Source organism: Amphiura filiformis, chromosome 17, assembly GCF_039555335.1.
Source record: "Amphiura filiformis chromosome 17, Afil_fr2py, whole genome shotgun sequence".
Classification (NCBI taxonomy): domain Eukaryota; kingdom Metazoa; phylum Echinodermata; class Ophiuroidea; order Amphilepidida; family Amphiuridae; genus Amphiura; species Amphiura filiformis.
In genome coordinates, this window is record NC_092644.1 from 29,645,235 (window position 1) to 29,671,137 (window position 25,903).

The window sequence follows — 25,903 nt, forward strand, 5'->3', positions numbered from 1 at the left end:
ACAGGTTGTTAATTATTGTCAATATTAATATTTTGCGACATTTATAATGAAAATATAAATTAACACTGTAGACTCCCTATGGCACCTTCTACAACTTGAGAACAAGTCCTCAACGTTCGAAATTTGTAGTTACCATGGTTACTACAACTGATCTATTAGGCCAAGTAAAAAATAAAACATGTTTCACGTCCGGGTTTTCGAAAAAAAGGAGGAAGAGGGGGCTTTTTATTTTCTATTTTTTATCGCAAAATTGGTGTAAATACCCATACTTAAGCTGTTTTAGCGTATACAATAATGCCTGGAAAAAAGGAGGAGGCCCTTTTTTATTTGTTGTTCTGAGAGTTACACCCCTCTAATGATCACAAAACCTTCCTAAAGTGTTTCTTGTATCTTAACAAGGCTATAGAATGCATCCCAACTTCCTAGACATATTTTTTGAAAAGTTATAACTGAATTTCAAAAAATAAAAATATATTTGAGGAAACCTCAAAAAAGGAAGCGGGAGGCCGGGGAGGGGACGTGAAACATGTTTATTTTTTTATTTGGCCTTACATATTGTTTGGCCAAGGGGCTGTGCAATAATTAAGACTATGAGCCCTCACGGCCCTGCAAGGTGCTGACACTTCAAAGTGTTCATAGCTCTGGTCGCTAGGGTTCAAATCCCCGCACAGGCCTGGAATCCTACGTAATGTATCATGTTCGCTTCCTTCTAGAGATCAATAACCTGAATAACCATTGTGTAATTCAATTCAATATAACCCGTGATCAATAATGAACGTTGGTCAAAAGACGAGCTTACTGAAGTGAAAAATTATGTAGGCCTACATATATATGCAGATTCATCATTTATGCATATTGCCTTGAAAATCATAAAAAGCAAGCTCTGCTTGATCAACCCAAATGATTTTATTAGCGTTATTTCTAAACCAAATTTCAAAACCACAAAGTGTTTTACCTGACTTTTGACCCAGAAATGTATGAATTTGATGAGAAATTGTGATGAAAAATAATATTACAAGTCAGATTCAGAAAGAGAAAATCTCATTTCTTTACACACGTTAATTACACCACAATCCAAACATTGGTTAAGTTCATGGAGAATGTTACAAACTGTTGTATCTAAAATTGCCATATTGTTGTTTTATCGTTAAAATCGGACATGAAAACTTATCAAAAATACATACAGATGCTAGAAACATGACATCTGGTGAAATAAAGCAAATATTTGATTGATTTTGTGTGCATAAACAAAATTATAAAATTGAGCAACAGTCATCAACATGACAATAATACTTATGATAATTGATATAATTATTGAAAAAGAAATGGTTAAATGGTTTGATGCTAGAATCTTATAGTAACTGTAAGGACACTCTGGTGAAATAAAGACAAATACGGTTATGTGATTGATTTGTGTGACTTTTGAGTTTACTGCCCTCGTTAAATGTTTCAAAATTTAAAATGAACTGGTGGGAAAATGGGAGGGGGAAGAAAGCAACTATTATGTCTTATCATCAACATGACAATAATAGTTCAATGATAATTGATAAATGAATTATTGCTCCCTCAAAAAGAAATGGTTCAAAATGGTTTGAATACATCCTACACTACAGACCTTATAGGAAAACTGTATCAGAAATGTTTTGTGCCAAGTTAGTTTGTCAATTTTTGCCAGAAACAAGCTTTTCAAACAGATAAAACTTGTACCCAGCTCATTAAGGAGCTGTGATATGGGATTTTCTTTACGCTCAAAACACGCGTATTTTTACTGACTCCCTCCTGTTGAAAACGTACGCGTTCTGATAATGCAAGATTTGACGATATTGTTCAAGGTTTTTGGCATTTGATTTAGGACCTACTCCCGAACATTTTGTCAGCATCGAGTCTCTCTTATCAAACGATCTCTAAAATTGTATAGTGTCAGTTTGAAATCTTGCAAATTGGGTGCAGGCCCATGCCCTGGTGGGAGTTTTAAATTGGGGAAAACAGAAATGTTTGGATCAGCCATTTTCGCTTCTGCTTTCGACATTTGCCGGGGCAATTTTTAACACATACTCTTAGTCTTGGGGAAAATCATCATGGATCATTTGACATGGGTTTTAAATTTTACAACATTTTAAGTCATCACCAATTAGTATATTTTATCCTTTCTAGGTATGATGACAAATGGACTTTTTACTAGGTAAAATTTGTGTAAATTCAGCTGATGTCAAATGTTGCTTTTTTACACATTTTTACATAAAATATATATAGTGCCAAATGATCCACATTGCTTTTGTCTTCATTTTGCAAAAGTACATCAGGGGCATCAAATCCATTAAAATTGCCCCCCCCTTCCGACTACTCTAGATCCGTCACTGCTCCAAACAGTGGCGTAGATTTCTTTTTGACTGGGGGGAGGGGGAGGGGGTGTCTTGAAGTATAGTGAATCCAGCACCTTTTGGAGAAAGAATAAGTTTATGGTACAAAAAAATTTTGCAATTTTGAAGCTACTGAAAATGGTGCCAGTGGAATCACAGGACATGTTCATATTTGGAAACCCATGAGTTGGGGGATGTTTGTTTACATTACATTGGGGATATCCCCACCCCTTCACGAATAGTCAAAAAATACATAGATTCCAAACAGATAAAACTATAAAAATACCCCTCAAATCAGTTTTGACTCCTTGAAAAATTCACAATTGAAAGGAGATTTGAAAATACCCCTTCAGCAAAATGCTTAAAGAAAACCCTGCTACTCGCAGACATGCATGTAGTAAAAGTGCAATAACTTTGTAATTATTCGCGCAAGACATATATAAGAGTATACATTTTTATGAAGGCAAGGCATCAATAAATACAGATTTGGGGTAAAAACAACAATTATGAAGAAAATCACAAAAAAGTGAGTTTTTGGCAATATTTGTTAGGTACATCATCTCACAGGAGAATGCGGCAGTTTTCGTTTTTGTACCTTACATTACGTGAACATCGGGTAAATCCACAGCCCCTTGAGAAGTTTGAGCGAAATCCATTCATAACTTGATATTTAAATCGTTGGAAAGAACTTGAAAAATAAAGAGAGTTTTTCTTTTGTCAAAACCAATTTGAAGAAAACTTCCTAGTTTTTCTTGCTGACAGTTTCGTCAGTGAGCCACTGACTTTATCAAAGCTTGGTGTTGTTGTGATGATCCAACAGCTGATGACTGGCGGGAAGTTATGTCACTTCCGGTGTTAGTCTTGTTAGCAGTCTTCAGAAGTGGATCGTACACATGACTAAGATTGTAGACCCCCTCGTCTCTGTTCATTACTCCTCGCCCCATCTTTCTGATCTGTATTGATTCTTTAATCCATCTGGCTTTCCTATCAAAGATTTTGGACTCCCCCCAGTTGATACTATGATTAGCCCAATTGATAAAGTTAAGAATCAAATGGAAGCCAAACAACAAGAAAAGACAAAGAAAAGTAAGAGGACAACATCTGAACAAAAAAGTAAAGGTCTGGTGGTGTTACCGTATGTAGCGGGAATGTCGGAAAGAATAAGTAGAAGTCTAAAAAAATACGACATCGCGACCGCTATGAGACCCCATACCACGATCAGAAAAATGGTGGTCCATCCGAAAGATAAACAAGATCTGGTTAAAACCCCTAATTGTGTTTATGATGTTCCCTGCGGTAGAACTTTCGGCATGCGTCTGGATGAACACAGGAGGGAGGCGGAGAAAGCAAGTCAACAAAAGTATACAAGGTCAAAGAGGAAAGAATCAGAGAGCCAATTTAAGAACTCGGCCATAAGCGATCACGTGGCCAGGGCTATATTATATTATCAACTGGGGGGAGTCCAAAAAGGACTGCTCCTTGTAAGACCGATAGTGTTGGAATTCTGGTGCTGCCACTGCTCAGAAAGGTTATTATTCCAAAGAGTCACCATTTCAAAAATGATACAGTGCAGAAGGGTCATTTCTCCAAATGATACCAAGCATGAACACTACATAATGTATGCATGATGGTGATGATCAAACCACTGAAACAGCTGTCAAAGTATTGAATAATTCTACTCATAAAAAGAACTACACAGTATTTTTTCCGAATTCCTAATTTGTGTGTGCCTGTGTGTTTTGGTTCTTTTACAGATATGCATTTAAACAATCTTCATATGCACCTGTTCCAGTGTTGATTTGGTGAACTAGCCGCAGCCATCTTCAACCTACAGGTATGCATAATCTCCATGGGCACCTGTTCCAGTATTGATGCAAGACAAGAGAGTGTAGGCTACATTTCTCATGAACAAGCCACATCAGCCATCATCATGAACCTAAACATTTATATTCAAATATGGTTGGTAGTTTGAACATTTGGGTGAAATTGGGTCCATATGCACAAAACCAGTTAGGCCTGGTCTAACAATGGAGATTCTACATGTATGGAGAAGGAACTCTATACCTTATTCTATAAGGCCATGTGTCATGAAGTGGTGTTCGTTAGCATTTCGTCAGGAAATTTCAAGGATCGCGCATCATTTTGCATTGAAACACTCATAATTTAGAAACTACAGGGTGTATCAAAATGATTGGTACCCATCAATTTTGATCTTCATTGAAAAGCCTGTCTCTTCCAAATACAACAGTGGATACTCTTGGAATGTCCAGAATGTATAGTTTATGACTTGTTTTACAATTAAGCTGCAAATTATTTTGATCTTATGTTGAATTTTGATGTGTCAAACTCATCCATTATCAATGAAACTTGATGGGTACCAATCATTTTGATACAGCTTGTATAGACCCTATCATTGTAAAAGTATTTATTTTTCTGAAAGGAAAATGTCCAGTCTTTCCAAATATGGCATTTAAATGTCAGTAGGGGCAAGTCTTCTTATGCGAGTCTGCAAATTCATTTGTATGCAGTTTGACTTCAAAAAGTGTCGCCTGAGTATTCCTTCTTAGAAATTCAATTAGGTCTTAAATCGAGGCTAATTTATTCTATATTACTCATGTTTTATCCTTTTTAAAAATAATGTTTAATTATTTTCTTATGACGTTTGCCAAAAATGCCAATGAGGATTAGGGATTCGTATCGTAAATTTGATCTAAAACCCCATTAAAAATTTGAATCTAGTAAAAAATGTCTAAATGAACTCCCAGACATCTAAACCAAGTAAATAAATACAGAAGGTCATGTAAAAGACTAATATCAGAATGATTGTAAATGTGGAAAAAAGGTGGGGTTAAATCCCACCTACTTTTGATTGTTTTTGGCGATTTCCATAAAAAAGGTGTCAAAATCAGGAGGATGAACCACTTCAAACCTTAGGTAAAATGTTTGAAATTTTATTTTTCACTATGTAACACAAAGGTACCCCAGGTTGTGACACACGACCATGCATGAAAATGAAGTCAACAAGTAGCACCGCCTCAAAAATGCAAAGTAGAGGCAATGGGCATGGCCCACCTTAAAATATGTATACTTTGAAAAGGTTGCCCCTAGCCGATGTACTGTTATGATACACGAAATGACATATTACGAAAATTTCAGTCAAAATGAGTGGAAAATACAGGAATACTGCTTAAGACTTGCCCCTACTGGAAGTGGAAAATATATACCATTTTTGGAAAGAATATACTTTTCCTTCAAGAAAACATATAATTTTGCTGTGATAGGGTCTATATAGTTTGTAAATTATGAGTGTTTCAATGTAAGATGGTGCACGATCCGTGTCCCAGGAACTGATACTGTTGGTCTATGGGGTAATTAATTAATTAATTACAGTACTTCATTAAAAAACACAAAACAATTGAATTTGGTATAAAAGTAGAGTACAACTGTCAGTCAACTGATAAGCTTTACAACAGTATATTATTCATTGTTCTAATATAGATAAGCCTTGATGAACTGGGTGCACATTTTCTCCCATAGACTTTACATGCAAACCGTATCCCATTTCCGTATCCCAATTGCACCACCCTGCATCTTCGTTTTACTTTTACTTGCAACTTCTTTATTTAAAATCACATAATATTAATTTTGGTACCAAATGAAGGAGAACTGTCCAGGCTTTAATGAATGCAAATTTGATAGTATTGAAACAGACTAAAGTTGTTTACTACTTACAAATAAGTCATTTTTTACTTCAAAACAAAACAACAACACCCTATCGGGAACAACAGTTCACGACACATAATGTTGTAGTTTCTGTTCAGGGCAAAATACATATAGCTAAAAATTAGATAGCTGCAGTTTGAACTACATGTACATGTAGGAGTAAAGGAGGGAAAAAAAAGATGCCTCCGTACATTGTAAGTCTAACATCCATAATTAGACCAGTGGTCTAACTTGTTTTGTGCATATGGACCTTCATGTCATGTCCAGTGGATTGATTACTAAAATTGTAATTGAAAAGCAGAATAACTTAAATTCCCATTCAGTGATCCCATCAAAAGTGTAAAAAACAATATCTATAAATTGCTTATTAATTAAAAGTGAAGGAAAAGCATTGAAATTGTCATTTGGAATTTTTGAAATGGAAAAATTTGGCAAAAATTAAGTTGAAGCCCAGTTCAAATACATGTAGCTAATTTATGTACCGTTAGTATATAAATTACATATTCATGTAAATGTACATATTTTGTCTTAAACACATGGCTTTTGGCTGAACCACTAGCAGGCAATCTATGACAATGACAAAGGTACCAAAATCTGAATTTTGATGATTTTTACGATTGTCCGGATGAGCAAATCACTGAATGGCCCTTTAGTTACTCTACTATGAAAATGATTAGTTTTAAACTCGTAACACAAGATAGAAATCCTGACCGACCGACCCAATTGTTAAAATTCAATTGAGGGCAAGCAAACATTTTTTTTTTCTTGGCCTTAGTAGGGGGTCAGGAGTAGGGGGTCAGGAGTAGAGTTTGGTGAGTCCGAGTTGCACAAATGCAGCATGAATAGTATGTCTGCAATAGCGCTAGATTGCAAAACTGGGGGTCTTCAGGAACTTGCAGAAAATTTAAAAATAGGGGTCCGAACTTTATTTTGGTAGGTCAGGGACCCCAAAAAGCAACCTAGCGCTACCCCCGATTGAGATTGTGGTCATAGCCATGACATACGACTTTCACGTGGCCATATCAGGTCCTGCCTAACATTAAAATTGACATCGCTAGGCTGGTCAGAAAATAGGGCAAACACTCCCCACTCTGCCCTACCATATCCAGTTGACTTTAACTCAACTTCCTAATTTATATGTGTCTTTGTGCATTGGTTTTTTACAGATACGCATAACAACGTTCATTAGTACCTGGTCCATTGTGCAAGACATATGCAAGACAATCTGAGTGTAGATTTCACACGAAATGGTGAACCAGCCACAGCCATCTTCAACCTAAGAAGCTGCAGGAAGGTGACATTTATTTCCAAAAATGGTTGGTAGTTTGAACATTTGATATCCAATGGATTGATTACTAATACTGTAATTGAAAAGCATAATAGCCTTACTGTACTAGTAAAACAGTTTGAGGGAATTTAAAACTGGTGACACCAAATAGATCAAAATGAGATACTTTACAAGTTTCAAGTGCACTTACTGCACCAAACACATCTCTTCATTTGAGTATTTCAAGAGACATAAAACAAGACATAAAAGAAGGTACAGTGGCATATCATATGCAGCAATTAGCAAAAGTCTGTGTCACTCGAGTAGGTCTGTGTTTAAGAAAAAATACGCAAGAGGAAGAGTCGATATACCACAGTCATTGCAGAACTGTTGCAGTAAAAACAGCCAGTATCTCAAAATTCATCAGCGATCACAGCATTTTCAGTGTAGTGATTGCAAGAAGTATATCACACAGAAAGATCTTAGAATTCATCAGAAGTCTGAGCATGTAGGTTGTGTTTATTGTAATATGCGTCTTACAAAGAGTGATCTTAAACTTCATCTCAAGTCTGAGCATTTATGTGTTTATTGCTGTAAGTTTTTCAAAAAGGAAGATCTCAAACTTCATCTCATGTCTGAGCATAATGCATGTGTGTATTGTAAGAAGCTTTTCACAAAGGTAGATCTCAAAAGTCATGTTGAATGTGAGCATTTATGTATTTATTGTAAGAAGCTCAAAAGAGATCTCAAACTTCATCTCAAATCTAAACATTTATGTGATTATTGCCAGAAGCATTTCACAAAGGAAGATCTCAAACTTCACCTCAAATCTGAACATTTATGTATTTATTGCAAGAAGTTCTTCAGAAAGGAAGATCTCAAACTTAATCTCAAATGTGAACATTTATGTATTTATTGCAAGAAGTTCTTCACAACGGAAGATCTCAAACTTCATCTCAAATCTGAGCATGTTGTACATGTTGTATGTATTTATTGCAAGAAGTTCTTCACAACGGAAGATCTCAAACTTCATCTCAAATCTGAGCATGTTGTACATGTTGTATGTATCTATTGCAAGAAGTCCTTCACAAAGGAAGATCTCAAACTTCACCTCAAATCTGAACATTTATGTATTTATTGCAAGAAGTTCTTCACAAAGGAAGATCTCAAACTTCATATCAAATGTGAACATTTGTGTATTTATTGCAAGAAATTCTTCACAAAGGAAGATCTCAAACTTCATCTCAAATCTGAGCATGTTGTATGTATTTATTGCAAGAAGTCCTTCACAAAGGAAGATCTCAAACTTCACCTCAAGTCGAAGCATTTATGTATATATTGCAAGACGTTTTTCACTACTGAAGATCTGAAACTTCACAAGATTACTGTACATTTTCGTACATGCAAATATCCATACTGTAACACTGTCGTTGGTTCAGAAGAAGCTTTGTCCGAGCATATAAAGTGCATGCACAGTTGCACACATTGTAGCCTAGGTATTCTATTAAAGGATTTCCGAAGTCAGATGCCAGGGAGTGAGATATACAAGTGTAGCTTTTGTCAAAGAAGATCTGAAATGAAAGAGCAATATGGGGGTCACGTAAATAATTTACACAAGTGCTTTTACTGCAAAGTGGGTTATCAAGATTTAACACAGCATCTGACTCGATCACATTTTTGTGATATCTGTCAGAAACATGTCGGTGATCTCAAAGTTCACAAGAGTTCAATAGAGACCTGTACCCATTGCTCTTTATCTATAAAACACAGTGATCTTTTCAACCACTTGTTTGATTCACATTTAACAAAATGCAGTATTTGTCAGACATTTGTCATTGGTGATATAAGTTTGCACCAAAAGTCTGTTCACTCGAAAAACGCATGCACTGAAAAACATTTTGCAATAGGTGCAGCATGCACCTATTGCAAAAAGTATTGCACAGAGGAAGACCTCAAACTACATCTTGAGTCGGAACATTTGTGTCCGTATTGCAAAATGCATTTTACAAAAGAGGATCTTAAACTTCATAAGAATTCTGAGCATCTGTGTATGCATTGCAACAAATATTTCACAAAAACGGAACTCACATTTCATCTCAAGTCTGAGCATTTATGTAGCCACTGTCAGAAATATTTCGCACAAGAAGATCTCAAAATTCATCTGCAGTCCGAACGTGTACTCTGTGAACATTGCGAGAAATATTTCACACTAGAAGAACTCCAAATTCATCGGAAGTCAGAGCATGCACTAAAAGGCATGACTGGCCATCTCAAATCAGAGCATTTAAAGGCATGTCCTTGTTGCAAGAAGTATTTCACAAAGGAAGATATAAACATTCATCTGCAGTCAGACCATGTACTATGTCAGTATTGCAAAAAATATTTCACAAAAGAAGAAATTACACTTCACCAAAAGTCTGAGCATTTCTGTGGCTCCTGCCAGAAATATTTCACACAGGAATTTCTCAAAATTCATCTACAGTCCGAACATGTAGCGTGTGAGTATTGCGGGAAGTATTTCACTCCAGATGATCACAAACTCCATCTAGAGGCTGAGCATTTATGTGACCACTGCCAAAAATATTTCGCACAAGAGGATCTCAAAATCCATCAACAGTCCGAACATGTACTCTGTGAACATTGCGAGAAATATTTCACACAAGAAGATCACGAACTCCATCTAAAGTCTGAGCATTTATGTGACCACTGCCAAAAATATTTCGCACAAGAGGATCTCAAAATCCATCAACAGTCCGAACATGTACTATGTGAGTATTGCGGGAAGTATTTTACACAAGAAGATCACAAACTCCATCTGAAGTCTGAGCATTTATGTGACCACTGCCAAAAATATTTCGCACAAGAGGATCTCAAAATCCATCAACAGTCCGAACATGTACTATGTGAGTATTGCGGGAAGTATTTCACATGTGAGGATTTCAAACTTCATCAAAAGTCTGAGCATTTCTGTGACCGCTGCCAGAAATATTTCTCACAGGAACTCATAATTCATCTTCAGTCTGAACATGTACTATGTGAGTATTGTGGAAAGTGTTTGACAAATGAGGATTTCACACTTCATTTAAAGTCTGAGCATTGCCTGAAGTCATTGACAAACAAAGATCTCAACATTCAAATGCAGTACCCTGAATATGTAGTATCTAAGCATTCCACGAAATATTTCGAGAAAGAAGGCATGGCACATCATCTCAAGTCTGAGCATGTACTTTGTGAATATTGCAAGAAATGTTTCACAAAAGAAGATATGGCACTTCATCTCAAGTCTGAGCATGTACTTTGTGAATATTGCAAGAAATGTTTCACAAAAGAAGATATGGCACTTCATCTCAAATCTGAGCATGAACTATGTGAATATTGCAAGAAATGTTTCACAAAAGAAGACATGGCACTTCATCTCAAGTCTGAGCATGTACTTTGTGAATATTGCAAGAAATGTTTCACAAAAGAAGATATGGCACTTCATCTCAAGTCTGAGCATGTACTTTGTGAATATTGCAAGAAATGTTTCACAAAAGAAGATATGGCACTTCATCTCAAGTCTGAGCATGTACTTTGTGAATATTGCAAGAAATGTTTCACAAAAGAAGATATGGCACTTCATCTCAAATCTGAGCATGAACTATGTGAATATTGCAAGAAATGTTTCACAAAAGAAAGCATGGCACTTCATCTCAAGTCTGAGCATGACTATGTACTATGTGAGTATTGCAAGAAATGTTTCCCAAAAGATGACATGGTACTTCATATCAAGTCTGAGCATGTAGTAGTTTGTGAATATTGCAAGAAATGTTTCACAAAAGAAAGCATGGCACTTCATCTCAAGTATGAGCATGTACTTTGTGAATATTGCAAGAAATGTTTCACAAAAGAACACATGGCACTTCATCTCAAGTCTGCGCATGTATTTTGTGAATATTGCAAGAAACGTTTCACAAAAGAAGACATGGCACTTCATCTCAAGTCTGAGCATGTACTATGTGAATATTGCAAGAAATGTTTCACAAAAGAAGACATGGCACTTCATCTCAAGTCTGAGCATTTATGTGATTTTTGCCAGAAATTTTTCACACAGGAAGATCTCAAGATTCATCTGCAGTCAGAGCATGTACTATGTAATTATTGCAACAAGTACTTCACACAAGAAGACATCACTGTCCATTTCAAATCAGAGCATGTAAAGGTATATCCTTGTTGCAAGAAGCTTTTCACAAAGGAAGGTCTAAAAATTCATCTGCAGTCAGACCATGTAGTATGCCAGTATTGCAAGATATATTTCACAAAAGAGGAAATTACACTTCATCTCAAGATTCAGCATTTACATGAATGTTGCTATTGCAAAACATATTTCACGAAGGAGGATCTAAAAATGCATATGCAGTCCAAGCATGTACTTTGTGGATATTGCAAGAAAGATTTCACAAAAGAAGATTTGACACTTCATCTCAAGTCTGAGCATTTATGTGACCGCTGCGAAATATATTTCACACAGGAAGATCTCAAAATTCATCTACAATCCGAACATGTAGTGTGTGAGCATTGCAGGAAGTATTTCACACAAAAAGATCTCAAAGCTCATCACAAGTATGGGCATTGCCAGAAGTCATCCATAAACAAAGATCTCAGAATTCAATTTATACAGTACCCTGACCCTGAATATGTAGTATGTAAGCATTGCAAGAAAAATTTCACAAAACAAGACATCATTCTTCATATGCATTCTGTGCATGAAAAATGTAAATATTGCAAGAGATATATTACAAACGAAGATATGACAACTCATGTCAAGTCTAACCATTTATGTGATTTCTGCCAGAAATATTTCACAAATCAAGATCTCAAGATTCATATGCAGTCTGCACATGGATTTCGCAAGGGAAAAAGATCTGGGGTCTGTGAACAGACTTACCATGAATGTAGGTGCCCATACTGCAGCATCTGGTTCGATTCAGAACCAAGTATGGCTGAGCATGTCAAGGACATTCACACCTGCTGGTATTGTGGCCCAGGTTTTAAATACAAAGATTTACAAAGTCATCTCGCCTCGGAACACTATTGCAGTGTTTGCCATAAATATTACAGAATCAGTAGCTTTAAGAACCATTCATGTATTAAAGAGTAAAGCAAAATGCCCTTTATACTGTCTTGAAGAAATGGAGCATACTGCTCTCATTGAGTTTGTACACCATTTATACCGTATATATTGCCAAAATAGTGTACCAAAACTTGTTCTAGCCCATCAAAAAAAATTTGCTCCTTCTCTGTTCATCAAATTTCGGAGACCCTTATTTGTACCTTCCACGTATGTAGAATTTTCTACATGAGATTCGAACATATTAAGGTTAGCAACTATTTTAATCTGTTGCGATTTGGTAGTTCACAGCTCTTGCAAATGGTAGTGAACTTTGTCAAAAATTGCATTGATCATTTCATAGCGAGCGTGTAGAAGAATTCAAATATCACAGATATGCTTTTGTAGGTCCTGTGGTTCTTGAGTTATGTTGTAAAGAGGGCTGAAACAATAAAACTTTTGTAAAACGTACATAACTCATTAACAACAATAAATCAAGCAAGTTTTCAAGTATGATTTGTAGAATGAACTTTTGCAAAACATCAAAGTGGTATTTTTCAATAATATATTGATTTAAATAATGAAAATCGAAAGTTGCTTGTACTTGTTTCAGATGTCAAATATTGTATGCTCTCCTCACCTCTGCACAGTAAAATTTAGTTACTCACAAAAAGAATAATTTGACTAATAAATATTAGTCATACGTTTTGTTATTAAAGGAAAATAATGCAGAAATGGTGTATTTTTGGTGCTAAAAGAACAGTATCATATCATATCACATTAATTCACATCATTTCAACATATATCAGGACTTATAATATAAAAAGATTATGAAATTATGACTAAATGGTGAATTTATGTCTGTGATTTATCATGATTTAATTAGTCATTTAAACATTACTAATTGAATGACTAATTAATAGCCAATTATTAATTAATATCTGATTTCGTCATTGTACCCGACTCTTCTATAGATTTACTTTGCATTTTCATATTTATGTATGAAAAGACTTAACAAAAAGTTCGGGTATGATACTCAGATCAAGTAAAATACAAGATAGCTTCCAAAATGGCCACCGACACATCGGAGTTTTCCATTAAAATACATTATAGTAACATACAAATAATCTAATGATAAAAAAAAATGCAATCAATGTATCTGATCAAGTGAAATAACTATGTACCTGAGTTTCAACTTTCCTTGTATATAAGTACCAAAAATCTGCTGATTGCTTTCAAGTGTCTATGTTCATTATCACTATACTTTGATCAGCTCGTAATCGGTGGGCCTTATAACATCGCGGATTAATATCAATATATTTTATTTCGAGAATTGTCTGCTGACATCTCGCCAGAAATATCACAAATTACTAATTCAAGCCCTATACGTTGTCTACTTTATTTAACATGCACAATATAGACCAGACAGGTCAACTATATCACTCTAAACGCGGGCCTACTTTTCGGCGTAGTGGTAAAAGCCCAATTCCCGCCGATTACGAGGTGATCAAAGTATAAAGCCATCCTAAGACGTTTTGTTAGATCAGACTAAGTGCATAATATGCCAGGCGATAACTGATGATAAAACTACAAGCACCAGCAATTGCTGTATATGCAAGAGGCTGAAGAAATACATATTGACCATGTCTTTTTGTTGTTGACATAATGATCATGTTACTAATATGCTAGTTGATGTAGACACAGTGGCGTAGCCAGTGGGGAGCCAGGGGCCGGTGATATCCCCCGTCAGGGCCGTCAGTTCATGTAAGGCCGTCGGTAGACGGAAGGCGTTGGTGAAAAAAAAATTGGGTTAACAATAGACTATTTTTAACCCATGGTGACCAAAAAAAGGGGAGAATTGTACAAAAATTATGGGAAATTGTGAATTATACATAAAATTTTTGTGTTTTTCTGTTGTTCGGCCCTATTATCCTTTTTTTTTTTCCTCTTCACTTTTTCAAACCATGCAAAAAAAAATTGGGTCAACAAATCAGAACTTCCGTCGGCAAAAAATATTTCCGTCGGTACATTTACAAGATGTGCCCCCTCGGTTCCAAAATCCTGGCTACGCCACTGTGGAGACACATTTTGTTATCCTGTGAATAATCAATGTTCATAAGACACTAGTATATACCATGATATCCGTTCTATAAAGAGCCAATATTAAAAAGGAAGATTCAAGACCAAGAAGCACCTCAGCAGAACACCAGTGTTAGATAAACTTGGTCCAAGGTTGTCCGACATCCGTCTGGTTCAATTAAAACTGATTTTATGGTACATGTACATTTCTTAATATTGATCAGTCACATGGTAACAAAATGTGTCTTTATCAACTAGCCTTAGCCTCCATAAAATGGTCATTATTATGTTTCACCATAGATTTAAAATCTATGGTTTCACGGGATTCTTGCATTCTTTTACAGCCATTTCTAGAGTTTGAAGTTTTATCATCAGTTATCATTCGGTATATTAATGATTATGCACTTAGTCTCACCAAATGAAACGTCTGGGATGGATTTATTAGTGATACAGCACTCATATGTTAGGAAAGTTGACTTGGCTACAGATACATTTCGAAAGTTAAATAGGGCGCAGCTATGTTGAAAAAGTTAACTAGACTGTAATACCGTAAAACCCCGTCTACAAGCATATATAGTGTTTTTTATGAAAGCTAAATTAATTCAAAGCAAGCGTAAATATACCAATACAATATATTGGTTTGTATTATGCTTGGATCCGTAATTTATTTGCTCAAACTCCATAATAGCGCCTGGATTAATGTAGCTTTCATCAGAAGCACTCTATATGCTTGTAGACGGGGTTTTACGGTAGATAAAATATTCATTTTATTACTAAGTTTTTTTAATTAAATTATTGTGGAAAGATAAATAAAAATAAAAATGTGTGCAAATTGATTTTTCTTTTGATAGAAACATTCATTCCATTGATAACACTTGATTATCATATCATTTTCAGATTGCTCTTGTGTACGTCAATGGAAATATGCTATTCTGGCGGACATTTTGAATGCCATCTTGAATTGAAAAGATGGGAATGAACAAAATGGACACATAATTACTTCTGATTATTAGAAACATTAATTACTTTTATATTTTTTTTATTATCTGATTAAAGGATCATGTTGTCATTTTGGACGCTGTCTTGAATTTTGCTTGATCTGAATTTCCTCCCCAAACTTTTTGTGATAATATCTTGGCACATATAACATAAATGCGATGTAAATTTCTAGAGGAGTCCTGTACACGAAGTACCCTCATAGCCTAGAGCAATGTATTATTTCCTTTGGCTATGCCACTGGTTTTCAATATTTGTTTTATTTTTTAATAAACCGTACATGTAACATCACAATATGATCATTTAAATAATTTGTGTTTTATTTTGTCGTCATTAATATAGTTTCCCAAATCATGGGTATATAATTTCTATGTTACTTCAAAGATACTATGAAAGTCAAGTCAAAATTTCTCTGCAACCGAGACCCTTCCTGAATCTGAATCTCTGAATCTGGTAGGTACTCTCAACACCTCCTTCGGATGTCAGACGAGAGGATAACGAGGGGTGCTTTCGGTTTCTTAATCTCGTTGGGTGCTTTCTTCCTGGCTATAGATGTGCTCAGCCACTGCTGTCTTGAATTGTGTTGTTAGCTTAATGTCCACTAGTTGTTGCAGCAGGTTGTTCCAACTCTTGGTTGTGAGTGAATCAGAGTATCCGCCAGTAAAAAATAAAGCCTTTTTCTCAACTACGTTTCCATAGAAATCTATCATCATCCAAAATTGCAGCAAGTTCTTGTTTTGTGCTGAGATAGAATTCATCCAAAATTTTGCGCGTTTCATTCAACATCGAACCGTTATAACGCTTAGTTGGATTACTTTTTGTTTGTGAACATGTTTTTGATATCTCCTGCTGCGTTAGAGAATCTGGAAGAAAAATATAAATAAACTATTATCATCATTATACACTAGTTATTTAATAAAAGGGCCATGCAGCCTCAATTAAAACCCAAAATGTATACATTGTCACAAACTCTCTACAAAATGTAAGATTCTTGCACATCCATGTATCTCTGACCCATTCCCATTCCATGTCAACTCCAGGGATGTGCACCACAGCACCTCTTCAATTTTTTTCTTTTTCTGTGTGGTGGTAGATATTGATGAGAAAGTAAAATCCCGAGAATTTGAGCTTCATACTCCATTTCGTTTTCCCATGGCATCAATTTGAAATTTAGGGGGGTCAGCATAAAAAATGTGCCGCAACGCGAAAGACGATGTTTGGAGGTCTTTAAATGTATAAAGGGAACCCTTTACTTTGAAAAGTATGTATCCTGGGGTACTTATTTGTGTAGAATTCAAATCTGGAATCAGAAAACTTGTACCTCATTTACTTTAAAAGATATAGGACCTTCAAAATGCAACTTCGTCCATCCAGGACCAACTTTAGAACTCCAAAAGTAAAAATAATTTTATCATGTTTATTGTCCATTTTTTTGCCAGTCAGAGCCCTTTGGTAAGACATTACTCTTATCCAATATTGAGCCTATTAGAATACTTTTAGCTGAGATATTACCCATGCAAAACCCCAATTGTACATTTTTTGTATATTTTGACCCCCCTGAAAACCAATGTCAGACATTTTGGGAATTCAAATAACTACAAAGCAAAATATCCCAAAAAGCGCAAAAATACGACGCAAGTAAAACACGTAAAATGACACAGTTGGTAATTACGACAGCAGTATATAATTTATTATGTAAAAACATTTTCTCACCTAATTCTAAAAAACTGAACACTTTAGGAAGAATTTCAGTACACCCGTCGTGCCAATCTTCTAGCCGAATGACCATTAATTGATCACGTGCAAATACTTTCAACCAATCACGTACGAAGACAGAATATAAGCCTATAAATAACCTCTGTGAACAGAGTGAAAGGAAAAAACAGAAAAGCAAGATCAAGAGTCTATTAAGATCATTTCTATCACAACATCAGGCCCGTACGCAACGTAGAATCTGATTGGCTAGCAATCGATTTTTTTTTGGGGGGTGCTGATTTCGAAAAAATTGACTTTTTCCGGGGGCGATTTTGTGAAATGTGGACTTCCTTCCAAAAATTTTGACCTTTTTTGACCAAAAAAAGCGTTAAAAACCTGTTTTTTGGCTCACTACGCTCGCAAATTGTGATATTTTAGGACTTTTTGTATACTTGTGCAAATTGGGGGGGCCTGCACAACATCATCTATCATCATTACGCCAACCGCCTTCCTCCATCGATATCCTCATCCCCGGGCCTCATCCTCTTCCTCCTCATCATCGTCGTCACCTTTCATCCTCATCATCGTCGTCATCATCATCATTACTATTAAAACGTCTCCGTGAACTTACCACTGACATCCCTTTGGAACCAAAAGAACGCGTTTTTGAGGGGTACGCGCACGTTCTGAGTGATGCATATTCAACACACTTTGTAAACTCCTTTATTGCTTTGACCACCTCAATGTGAAATGATTCTGCTGTTCGTATCTGGTGTTTATTTGCAGCTTTCTTGTATCCGAAATATATGTAACTAGAAAAAAGCCTGAAACAAAATGATATAGTTGAGTCAATAGTATGCGCATTGATACGTGAAGCCTGGTTTAAGAACACCATGAACACTGTAAAGAAGGTATAAGTGGTTTTATTCTGTAGCGGGGGACACGTACCCTACCCATTTTTCCATGGGGGACGTCCTCCCCCTAAAATTTCTAATAGAATAAAACCTAAAGCAATAATGAATAGCAAATAATCAGCTATGTGTAGTTCGTTTTTTGCCCCCAAACTGTGTAGTTCCTTTTTTGCCCCAAAAACATTTTGGAGTTTTGGTCCAAAATTGGGTAAAATTGTAAAATTTGGCACGCCTCGCACGCCGCAAAATTGGTGTTTAATGGATGTGTCCGGCAATCACAACATGCCTTATATGATAGAAAATTAATTATCAAGCACGAATCACGTGGTTATAAGGCATGTGTTGCGATTGCCGGAGTCATCCTTTAAACATGCTAAAACATGTTCAAAAGATTTGTTCAATAAAAATTTATTACACCATTTACAGCAGTAATTCGCTACTTGCACGGTTCCGCCATTATGCACTATGTGCGGGGAGAGCCTCGAACTGGCAGCATACATGAAAGGAAGAATTATGTAACCTTACACAGAGCGTTATGACTAGTTCAATTCCCATTCATAATGGCGGAACCGTGCAAGTAGCGAATGGCTTGACGATGACGATATATTTTTTTTTCAAATCGAGAGAAAAAACGGTACTATAATCATTCTGTGACACCCTGTATACCAAATGTCGATCACTTACCGGTCTGTTGGATTTCGCATCATCACCAAGATTTTAGAATCAGGCAAGACTGCGTGTATGACGTCAGCCATGACGTAAGGTGGCCCTTCATGTTTACAATCATTGAAATAGTTTCGCCATTTATTATTATCCCAAAATGTACTTGCGGATCCATCACCTAAAAAGTGGAATTATGATGTTGAAAATACAATGATTAGTACTATAGACGAATCCAAGTTCACGCATTCCTACACGTACACCTCAATGGCAGCCATAGCCGCGACGGAGACCCAGCTATCTCACCTAAAATGTAAAATGATGCGGCCTTGAAGGGTATTTTAAACTGCATTCTATCACCCGTGTTACACGTAGACAAAAGAATGAACATTAATGGTGGAGTAGGAGATGTAGCCGTTCTATCTTGGAGTGACTGACCTATATTTCAGATACAGTTTCAGTTTGATCAGCTCGTAATCGGCAGGCCTTATAACATCGCGGATCAATATCAATGTCTTCATTTTGAGAATTGCCTTGTGACATCTCGCCAGAAGCATCACAAACTATTAATTGAAGTCAAGTCCTATAATTTTTCTACTTTCTTTAACACGCAAAACAAAGACCGGTCGACTATAACACTTTTAACGTCGGTCTGCTTTTCGGCATAGTGGTAAAAGCCTAACAATTCCCGCCGATCTGATCAAAAAAAGTGAAGATTTGTCAAGATGCAAGTTGCATATATATAGGTATAAAGGCTGTTTTTCAGTTGTAAACCGTGCTACACTTACAAGCTGCTACATACCAAGTATCATATATTTTTCCATCTTTTGACGACTACCTTTTCCATGCTTGGAAATAGTACTGCTACTGGGATATTTTTTACAATACGAATTCAATGCTGAGCGTGTGAGATCTGTAAATGAATAGGGAAAAGAAGAAACGTGAAAGAAAGAAACGACGATCTTGTATTTTACAGTGTCACAGAAACTGCGAGCACAATTTGACCCAAAAAAAACCAGTTTTGAAGATACGAAGATTATGGTTGCAGACTGAATTTTGCAATTTTCTGTTGGCTTAACTTTGCGTCGCACTGGTCACGCGCACGGCCTGCCAAAAAAATCTTTGCACATGCCAAATTTGTGGGTTCCTAATATTTTTTATAGTTATGTGATGCGAGCGAAGCGAGCTGGAAATTGTGCATAATTATTTGCATGTTTCTGTAGTGTTTTTCTTAGAGCGGGTTATTTAAAAGGTGACACGTACAGGTGTGCCAAAATTCTCTCCCCCCCCCGGCCTGCCTCTCGAACACACTAATTATGAGCGCAACAAGTGAGTATATATCAGTCAGCTGTAATGAGCCCGTTACAAATGCCGGTTATGATATCATAACACGTGATAAGTAGGGCCTATATAAACAAGAATAGTCTTTAAAAAAGACAAACATCGCTGAGGCAGTTGTAATGTGAAGTGGAGTAGGAGGTCACATAGGTTTATTAAAAAGAAATCTTACGCCCACGTGTCCACCAATTTTTCTCCTTGTTCGACTTTACTATATTAGGATGTGAAGAAATCTTATCCCATAGATCCGTAGTTCCACATTTTGGTAACCCTGCCAAAAAGAATGCTGGTAAACACTTCATGCCATCTTTATCTTTCCAGCAAGGATTGCGTAATTCTTCCATAAAGTGCACGGGAACTGTGTCAAGCACCTAAGAAATATCGGAAATAACACATTGAATGCTTTTGTTATAGTATTTGATTACTTATTTGAAGCTTATTAGTTAAAAATACTTACCATTATCGTGAATATTATCATCATGATCATGGCTATGATGATGATCAATTATTCATCATGATCATCATCGTTATCATCATCGTCATCATCATTAATTATTATTATCTTCATCATGGTCATCATGACCTAATCATCATCCGATGATCCTACTCGTCATCCTCATCGTCGACATCGTTATCATCATCAACATCAGTACCTTCATCACCGTCATCATCCCCATCATCGTCATGTTCGTCGACGCCTTAAAATTGTTTACAAAGTGTTACAATTAATCAAGACAACAAATTGATAAACACAAGTCCCGACCGGCACACAACCCAACTTGATAAAAACAAGCAAGCGGGAATGTATTCGAACCCACGACCTTCCGATCTCATCACAGACGCCCTTTCCATCATTATAGGCTACCAACTTCCCCGCCAACTTCCTTTTTCAACTCAAAGAGACAAGAAAATAATATCAAGTTCCAATTTCCCCATACTTACTGTTGGTGCCATATTTTGTAGCTCTTGTGGTATATTTCGTCGTCCATTACGGTTATATACAACAGGTCTTCTTTCAGGGCATGTCAGAACAGCATCAGTATGATCAGTGTGGTTTCGGACGATTCCATCACTCAAATCTATCACATCATCCAATATGGTCTCTTCTGACGATCCAAAGTCGTCAGAAGTGCTGCTTTCGGCAGCAACAATCACGCTTTGATAATTGGCTGTTTTTGATAATGGACGAGGAGGACCCATACGAAACGACGATTGAAATTTGTACGTTACATAGTCTGTCTGATTTAGCAAGCTTGTGATTATTGTACAGAGGAGAACAATCAGTGCAACCGCTGTAACGGTATACGCTCGGCAACGGGGATCCTGTATGAAGAGAAATAAAGAATTTGAGCCCACTATAGACGAATCCAATTTCACGCATTCCTACACCTCAATGGCAGTCATTAGCTGTGTCCACAATTATTTCCAAACCGTGTTAAGTCTGCAAACCATTATGCTTCTCATTTTCAAGAACGTTGGTTAACAATAAGCACACTATTGTCTCATTTCGTAAACAAAAGCGCACATAATATTGTTATCTTGCGTTCGCTTTATAATCGTTCATCCAACTAAAACTTTAATACCAGCTCATTGCTCATTGCACAGGTAAAACAGAAACATGTGTCGTGTAGATTAAACCAGAGAAGATCTGATTTAATCAGTTGAGCTGTTTTCAGTGGGTGTTATCTTGGTTTAATAGCTTTCTACTGTAGACATGACTGCATCATGTACAGCACATAAAGTCTTGATTTTTGCAGAGTATTTTTATTGACAGCAAATGTTATAATGTGGCTTTAAATGCTTAACGTGAAAGGCGCTGTATAAATGTCAACATCGTGGTTGCAAAAATGAATACGCTAAACACAGTAGGCCCCCCTATTACGAAAATGGTCCATGCAATAATTTTCTACAAGGAAGGGTTAACGCCATATTATAACATTTGCTGAGGAGAACGCCCTCAAAAAAAATTTAAATTCTTGTTTTTACACGATTGTAATGTACTTTAGGTGCTGTACATGATGCAGTCATTCAGTAGAATTCACCACCTCTGCAAAAATCAAGACTTTAGGTGTTGCAGTTTTGTCAAAATCCGAGATTTTGAATAAAACGATGGAACCGGCGTTTTATTATTACGATGCAAATATTAGTCGAACACGTGTGCACAGTACGTACACGGAGTGCGGGATACACATACGCACACACTCAGAGGATTGTACCGTGGCGCGGGAGTAACATCATGCATGGGCGCTAGTAGTAAATTCCAATTGTCTATGCTTTACCTCACTTATTCGGCTCCGGGGGGGGGACAAGGTGGACACCATGCTCATGTATGTACTTTCAAAATGGACCCTAAACAAGTAATTATCCTTCGATCTCAGAATACCCTAAACAAGTATTTTGTCATGTTTTCCACACCCTAAACTAGTATTTTCAAATCAAGTCTGAAATCACACCCTTTTCAAGTAAGCCTTCATTAATGTTTTGCATAAAGCCATAAGATGTTCTTAGCAATTATATAGGCCCTACTGGCCTTTAACAACACATTTGCTCACATCATCAAAATAATTTAGTAAATGAAACTGTGAAAAGTTGTCAACTATCTCTATCATGCATTTTATCTTTGCACTGTGCGCGCGTACATCGCCCGTCTGTGAAAAACTACTTTTTTAATGATATTGATAAACCTAAAAGCGCGTAGAAATTTTTTCGAAAATTTTGCTTTCTAAACGCATCCTAAACGCCTAACGTGTTTATAAAGTGTAACAGCTCTGGGCTCTACCGTTTAGCTAAACGAAATGTAATATTTAAACATCAACCTGTATAGTCGAAACACAAGCTATAAGACAACTGTTGAGCTAGTGTTTAGATTATAATACAGGTTGATGTTACGTTTGATATCTAAACGATATAATACAAACACACTGGTGTTCAGACATGGGGTGTTTGGGCCGGGTGTTTGGGATGCGAATTTTAGATACAAATTCAAAGTGCGATAACTTGTAAACCAAAGCGACGGTGTTGATTTTATTTTAGATTTGTGATGTATATGAAACCGTTTTTTGAAAAATAATAAAAATTTGGCTAAACGCCTAACGTGTTTAACAAGTGTTACAGCTATAGGGATTTACAGTGTATGCACAATGAATGCTGAATTATCCAAGGCGACGGGAAAAATATTATAGAAAGTTTGGTATATTTTAGGCATTAGATGGTTTTTATTTTAAATTATTGATGATGGCATAGAATAGTTACATTGATTGCTTCAGGTCTTTGGCTATTGCGTCCTCGCTTGGAAAAATAATTGATGAAAATTAATGATTTGGTTTTAGGAGATAGACCATTGATTATCTTGTATTGATATAGTACATAGGCCTTATAAAACACATGATGTTAAACAAGAGTTCATTTTTTCCTAACACTGCAAACTTTAACACATAGTTATTTACAATATATTTATACCAGGTTTTTAAAATTTGTTATGATTAATAGACTCGTTGCAGATTGGTTTCCCCGTGTGGTTTACATCATGCCTCATCATGCTCATCAGAAGATGAGAAAAGTTTTCCCACTATTCTCTGCCTGCCCTCTCACCCTCCTGGCTCCGCTCCGCAAACGAAATCGTTTGCCTGAAGTGAAGTATTTGTGTAAAATTTGTTAATATTCACCTAATAATTCAAATCAAATGATACAAATATTATAGGGCTACTCACCATTATATCAGTCAGAGTAGAGAGCCAGATACGATTTAAGTAATATTCCATATAGGGTTCCGACCAACAGCCGCAGTCCAACGTTTGCAGTTGGAAGTAATAATTGTAGCTTACACTATGGACCTCAATGGCCTCATCCCAATGGCATAGTTCGAAAACCTCAAACAATAATAGGTCAAAATTTGACCTCAACTACAAAGTATATAGGCCTATATGGATTTAATAATTAATAAGTTTAGCTGGAAAGGGGGAAATGATAAGCGATAATATTTGCTTATCCTCCTGTCCTGCATCGCCGTTCCCAGGTCAAATGCTTTCAGTCCTGTGTCTTGCTTAGTACATCTACATAATAGTGGTCTACCAGGGTTTCTTGTTCCATGCTTGGGTGTCCAGTTTATCAGGTTGGAAACAGGTTCACACTTGCTCCTCCTGAAGCAGTGCCCAGCGAAGCGTGTATGTTCTCCTTTCTCTGATCTTCTCTGATAGTCTTAGAAGGTCTTCATCATACAGCTCTTTGTTGCTAGCCAATGTGCTGCTTCCAATGGATGTTGTACACTGCCCTAAGCATTCTGGCGTAGCAGCCGTCCAGCTCTTTAGATAGTTTGGGAGTTAGGCGGTCCAGGCTTTCACATCCGTATGTTAGCACAGACTCCACTGTTGCATTGAAGTCCCGCAATTTGAATGTATTTGGTAGAGCAGACTTCCAGATCAGAGGATGATTTAAGGAAGCCCCATCATGCACTGCAAAAGTGTTATCACTAGAGTTTCAACTGCCACTTTACTTTTCGAATCCCATTGAACTCTGTGCAAAACATGTTGTTTTAGAATTGTGCGTGTGCATGGTGTGTCATTGTTACTTGGTCGATTTTAGAACAAAAGTGATGTGTGTTTTAAAAGGATAATTCACACCTCTGTAGATAACATAAAATGTGAAATCGACTAGCATCTTCACAGCGTTTTTTATGTAAATATAACTGTACAAATTCAAATTAAACCATGCACGTGCAGTACGTCTATATCATTATGCAGTGGGCGAGTAGTGGTGTCATGTTCGCTCACACAGCTATGCCAACCGCAATAGCGGGGACGCTTACCGGTAAACGTCAATAGAAACTCACTCCGATCCGATTGAATGCGCATACGGGAAAGAAAAGGGAAGTTGATTCGCGAACTTGACCTCTGCATCAATGAGCTAGCTGAGCTTGTTTAGGGCCTTTGTATTGTACCATTCCGTTCGCAAAAATTAGTAGGCTTTAAACACATACAAATATTTGACTCACTTGCTATAAATAAAGTAAATGGAAGAAATATTCATAATGCATTATCCCTGCATTATACCATGGACTGTAGAAATGATCATATTATGCTAAATATTTGACATGAGTTCATATGATTTATGACCCTACATGTAGTAAAGGCCATGAAATAAAACAACAAGTTCACAACAACAACAGCGGATGCATCCAGCTATCCATGCGAAATAAATAGAATTTTAGAAATCAACTCGGATCCGCGGCGGTGTGTGCTTCAGAAGATTAGAAAGATCTCATGAATTTAATATTATGTTGTACGAAAGCTAACAGAGGGAGTAGGGTAACTGAAAAGATCAGATGTGAAAATCTATCAATTGTGCACACATTAATTAAATCAGAGTTTTAAGCTTAAATACAATACCGGTATCCAGAGTATGCACAATGGGCAAGTGGACTACGGGGTAGTCTAGCAGAACACCGGCTACAACATGTCAAACAGCTCAGTTTCTCCATCAGGTGAGATCACTTTGGCTACTATTTGTTTTGGTATCCCATAGGCTATGAGTAGGGATGACCATCATAATTCCATGTTGCCCGTATTGCTACAAAAGATTGTTTTCTGGAAAGAACTCATCAACAGAAGTATTTTGGTGGTTAAATGGTCAAAATCGGTCAAAAACTTTTCGAATTATGAATTTTCAAAGTTTCCCATTCTGACCGGTCATTGGAACGAAATAAATTGACAAAGTCTAAATATAGCAATGTGAGCAAAAATGGTATAAGCATATATTTACCTTTTATAGTTATTTATTTTAATTTATA

The 25,903-nt window shown here is 36.5% G+C and overlaps 2 protein-coding genes across 4 annotated transcripts in view; one reads left to right on the forward strand and one right to left on the reverse strand.

Annotated features, from left to right (window-relative positions):
- The window catches only part of LOC140137591 (uncharacterized), a 29,744-nt gene extending 15,581 nt beyond the window's left edge, over positions 1 to 14,163 (forward strand). The window contains exons 2-3 of one of the 3 annotated variants that reach the window (XM_072159319.1): positions 4,115 to 4,319; positions 7,250 to 14,163. In XM_072159319.1, the coding sequence (XP_072015420.1) occupies positions 7,529 to 12,490 (4,962 nt within the window). In that variant the 5' untranslated portion in view covers positions 4,115 to 4,319; positions 7,250 to 7,528 and the 3' untranslated portion in view covers positions 12,491 to 14,163. The remainder of the gene's footprint in view (positions 1 to 4,114; positions 4,320 to 7,249) is intronic. The other 2 variants (XM_072159320.1, XM_072159321.1) reach the window with 2 other exon arrangements.
- Positions 14,164 to 15,167: 1,004 nt separating this feature from the next.
- Positions 15,168 to 24,962, reverse strand: LOC140137593 (carbohydrate sulfotransferase 15-like). Its single transcript, XM_072159324.1, has 8 exons — positions 23,829 to 24,962; positions 21,061 to 21,441; positions 20,291 to 20,489; positions 19,583 to 19,693; positions 18,805 to 18,961; positions 17,841 to 18,033; positions 17,228 to 17,372; positions 15,168 to 16,377 (listed from the first exon to the last, which is right to left on the reverse strand). Exons 1-8 carry the CDS (start codon positions 23,877 to 23,879, stop codon positions 16,196 to 16,198), a joined length of 1,419 nt encoding a protein of 472 aa, XP_072015425.1. The 5' UTR covers positions 23,880 to 24,962; the 3' UTR covers positions 15,168 to 16,195.
- Between the last annotated feature and the right edge of the window lie 941 nt (positions 24,963 to 25,903).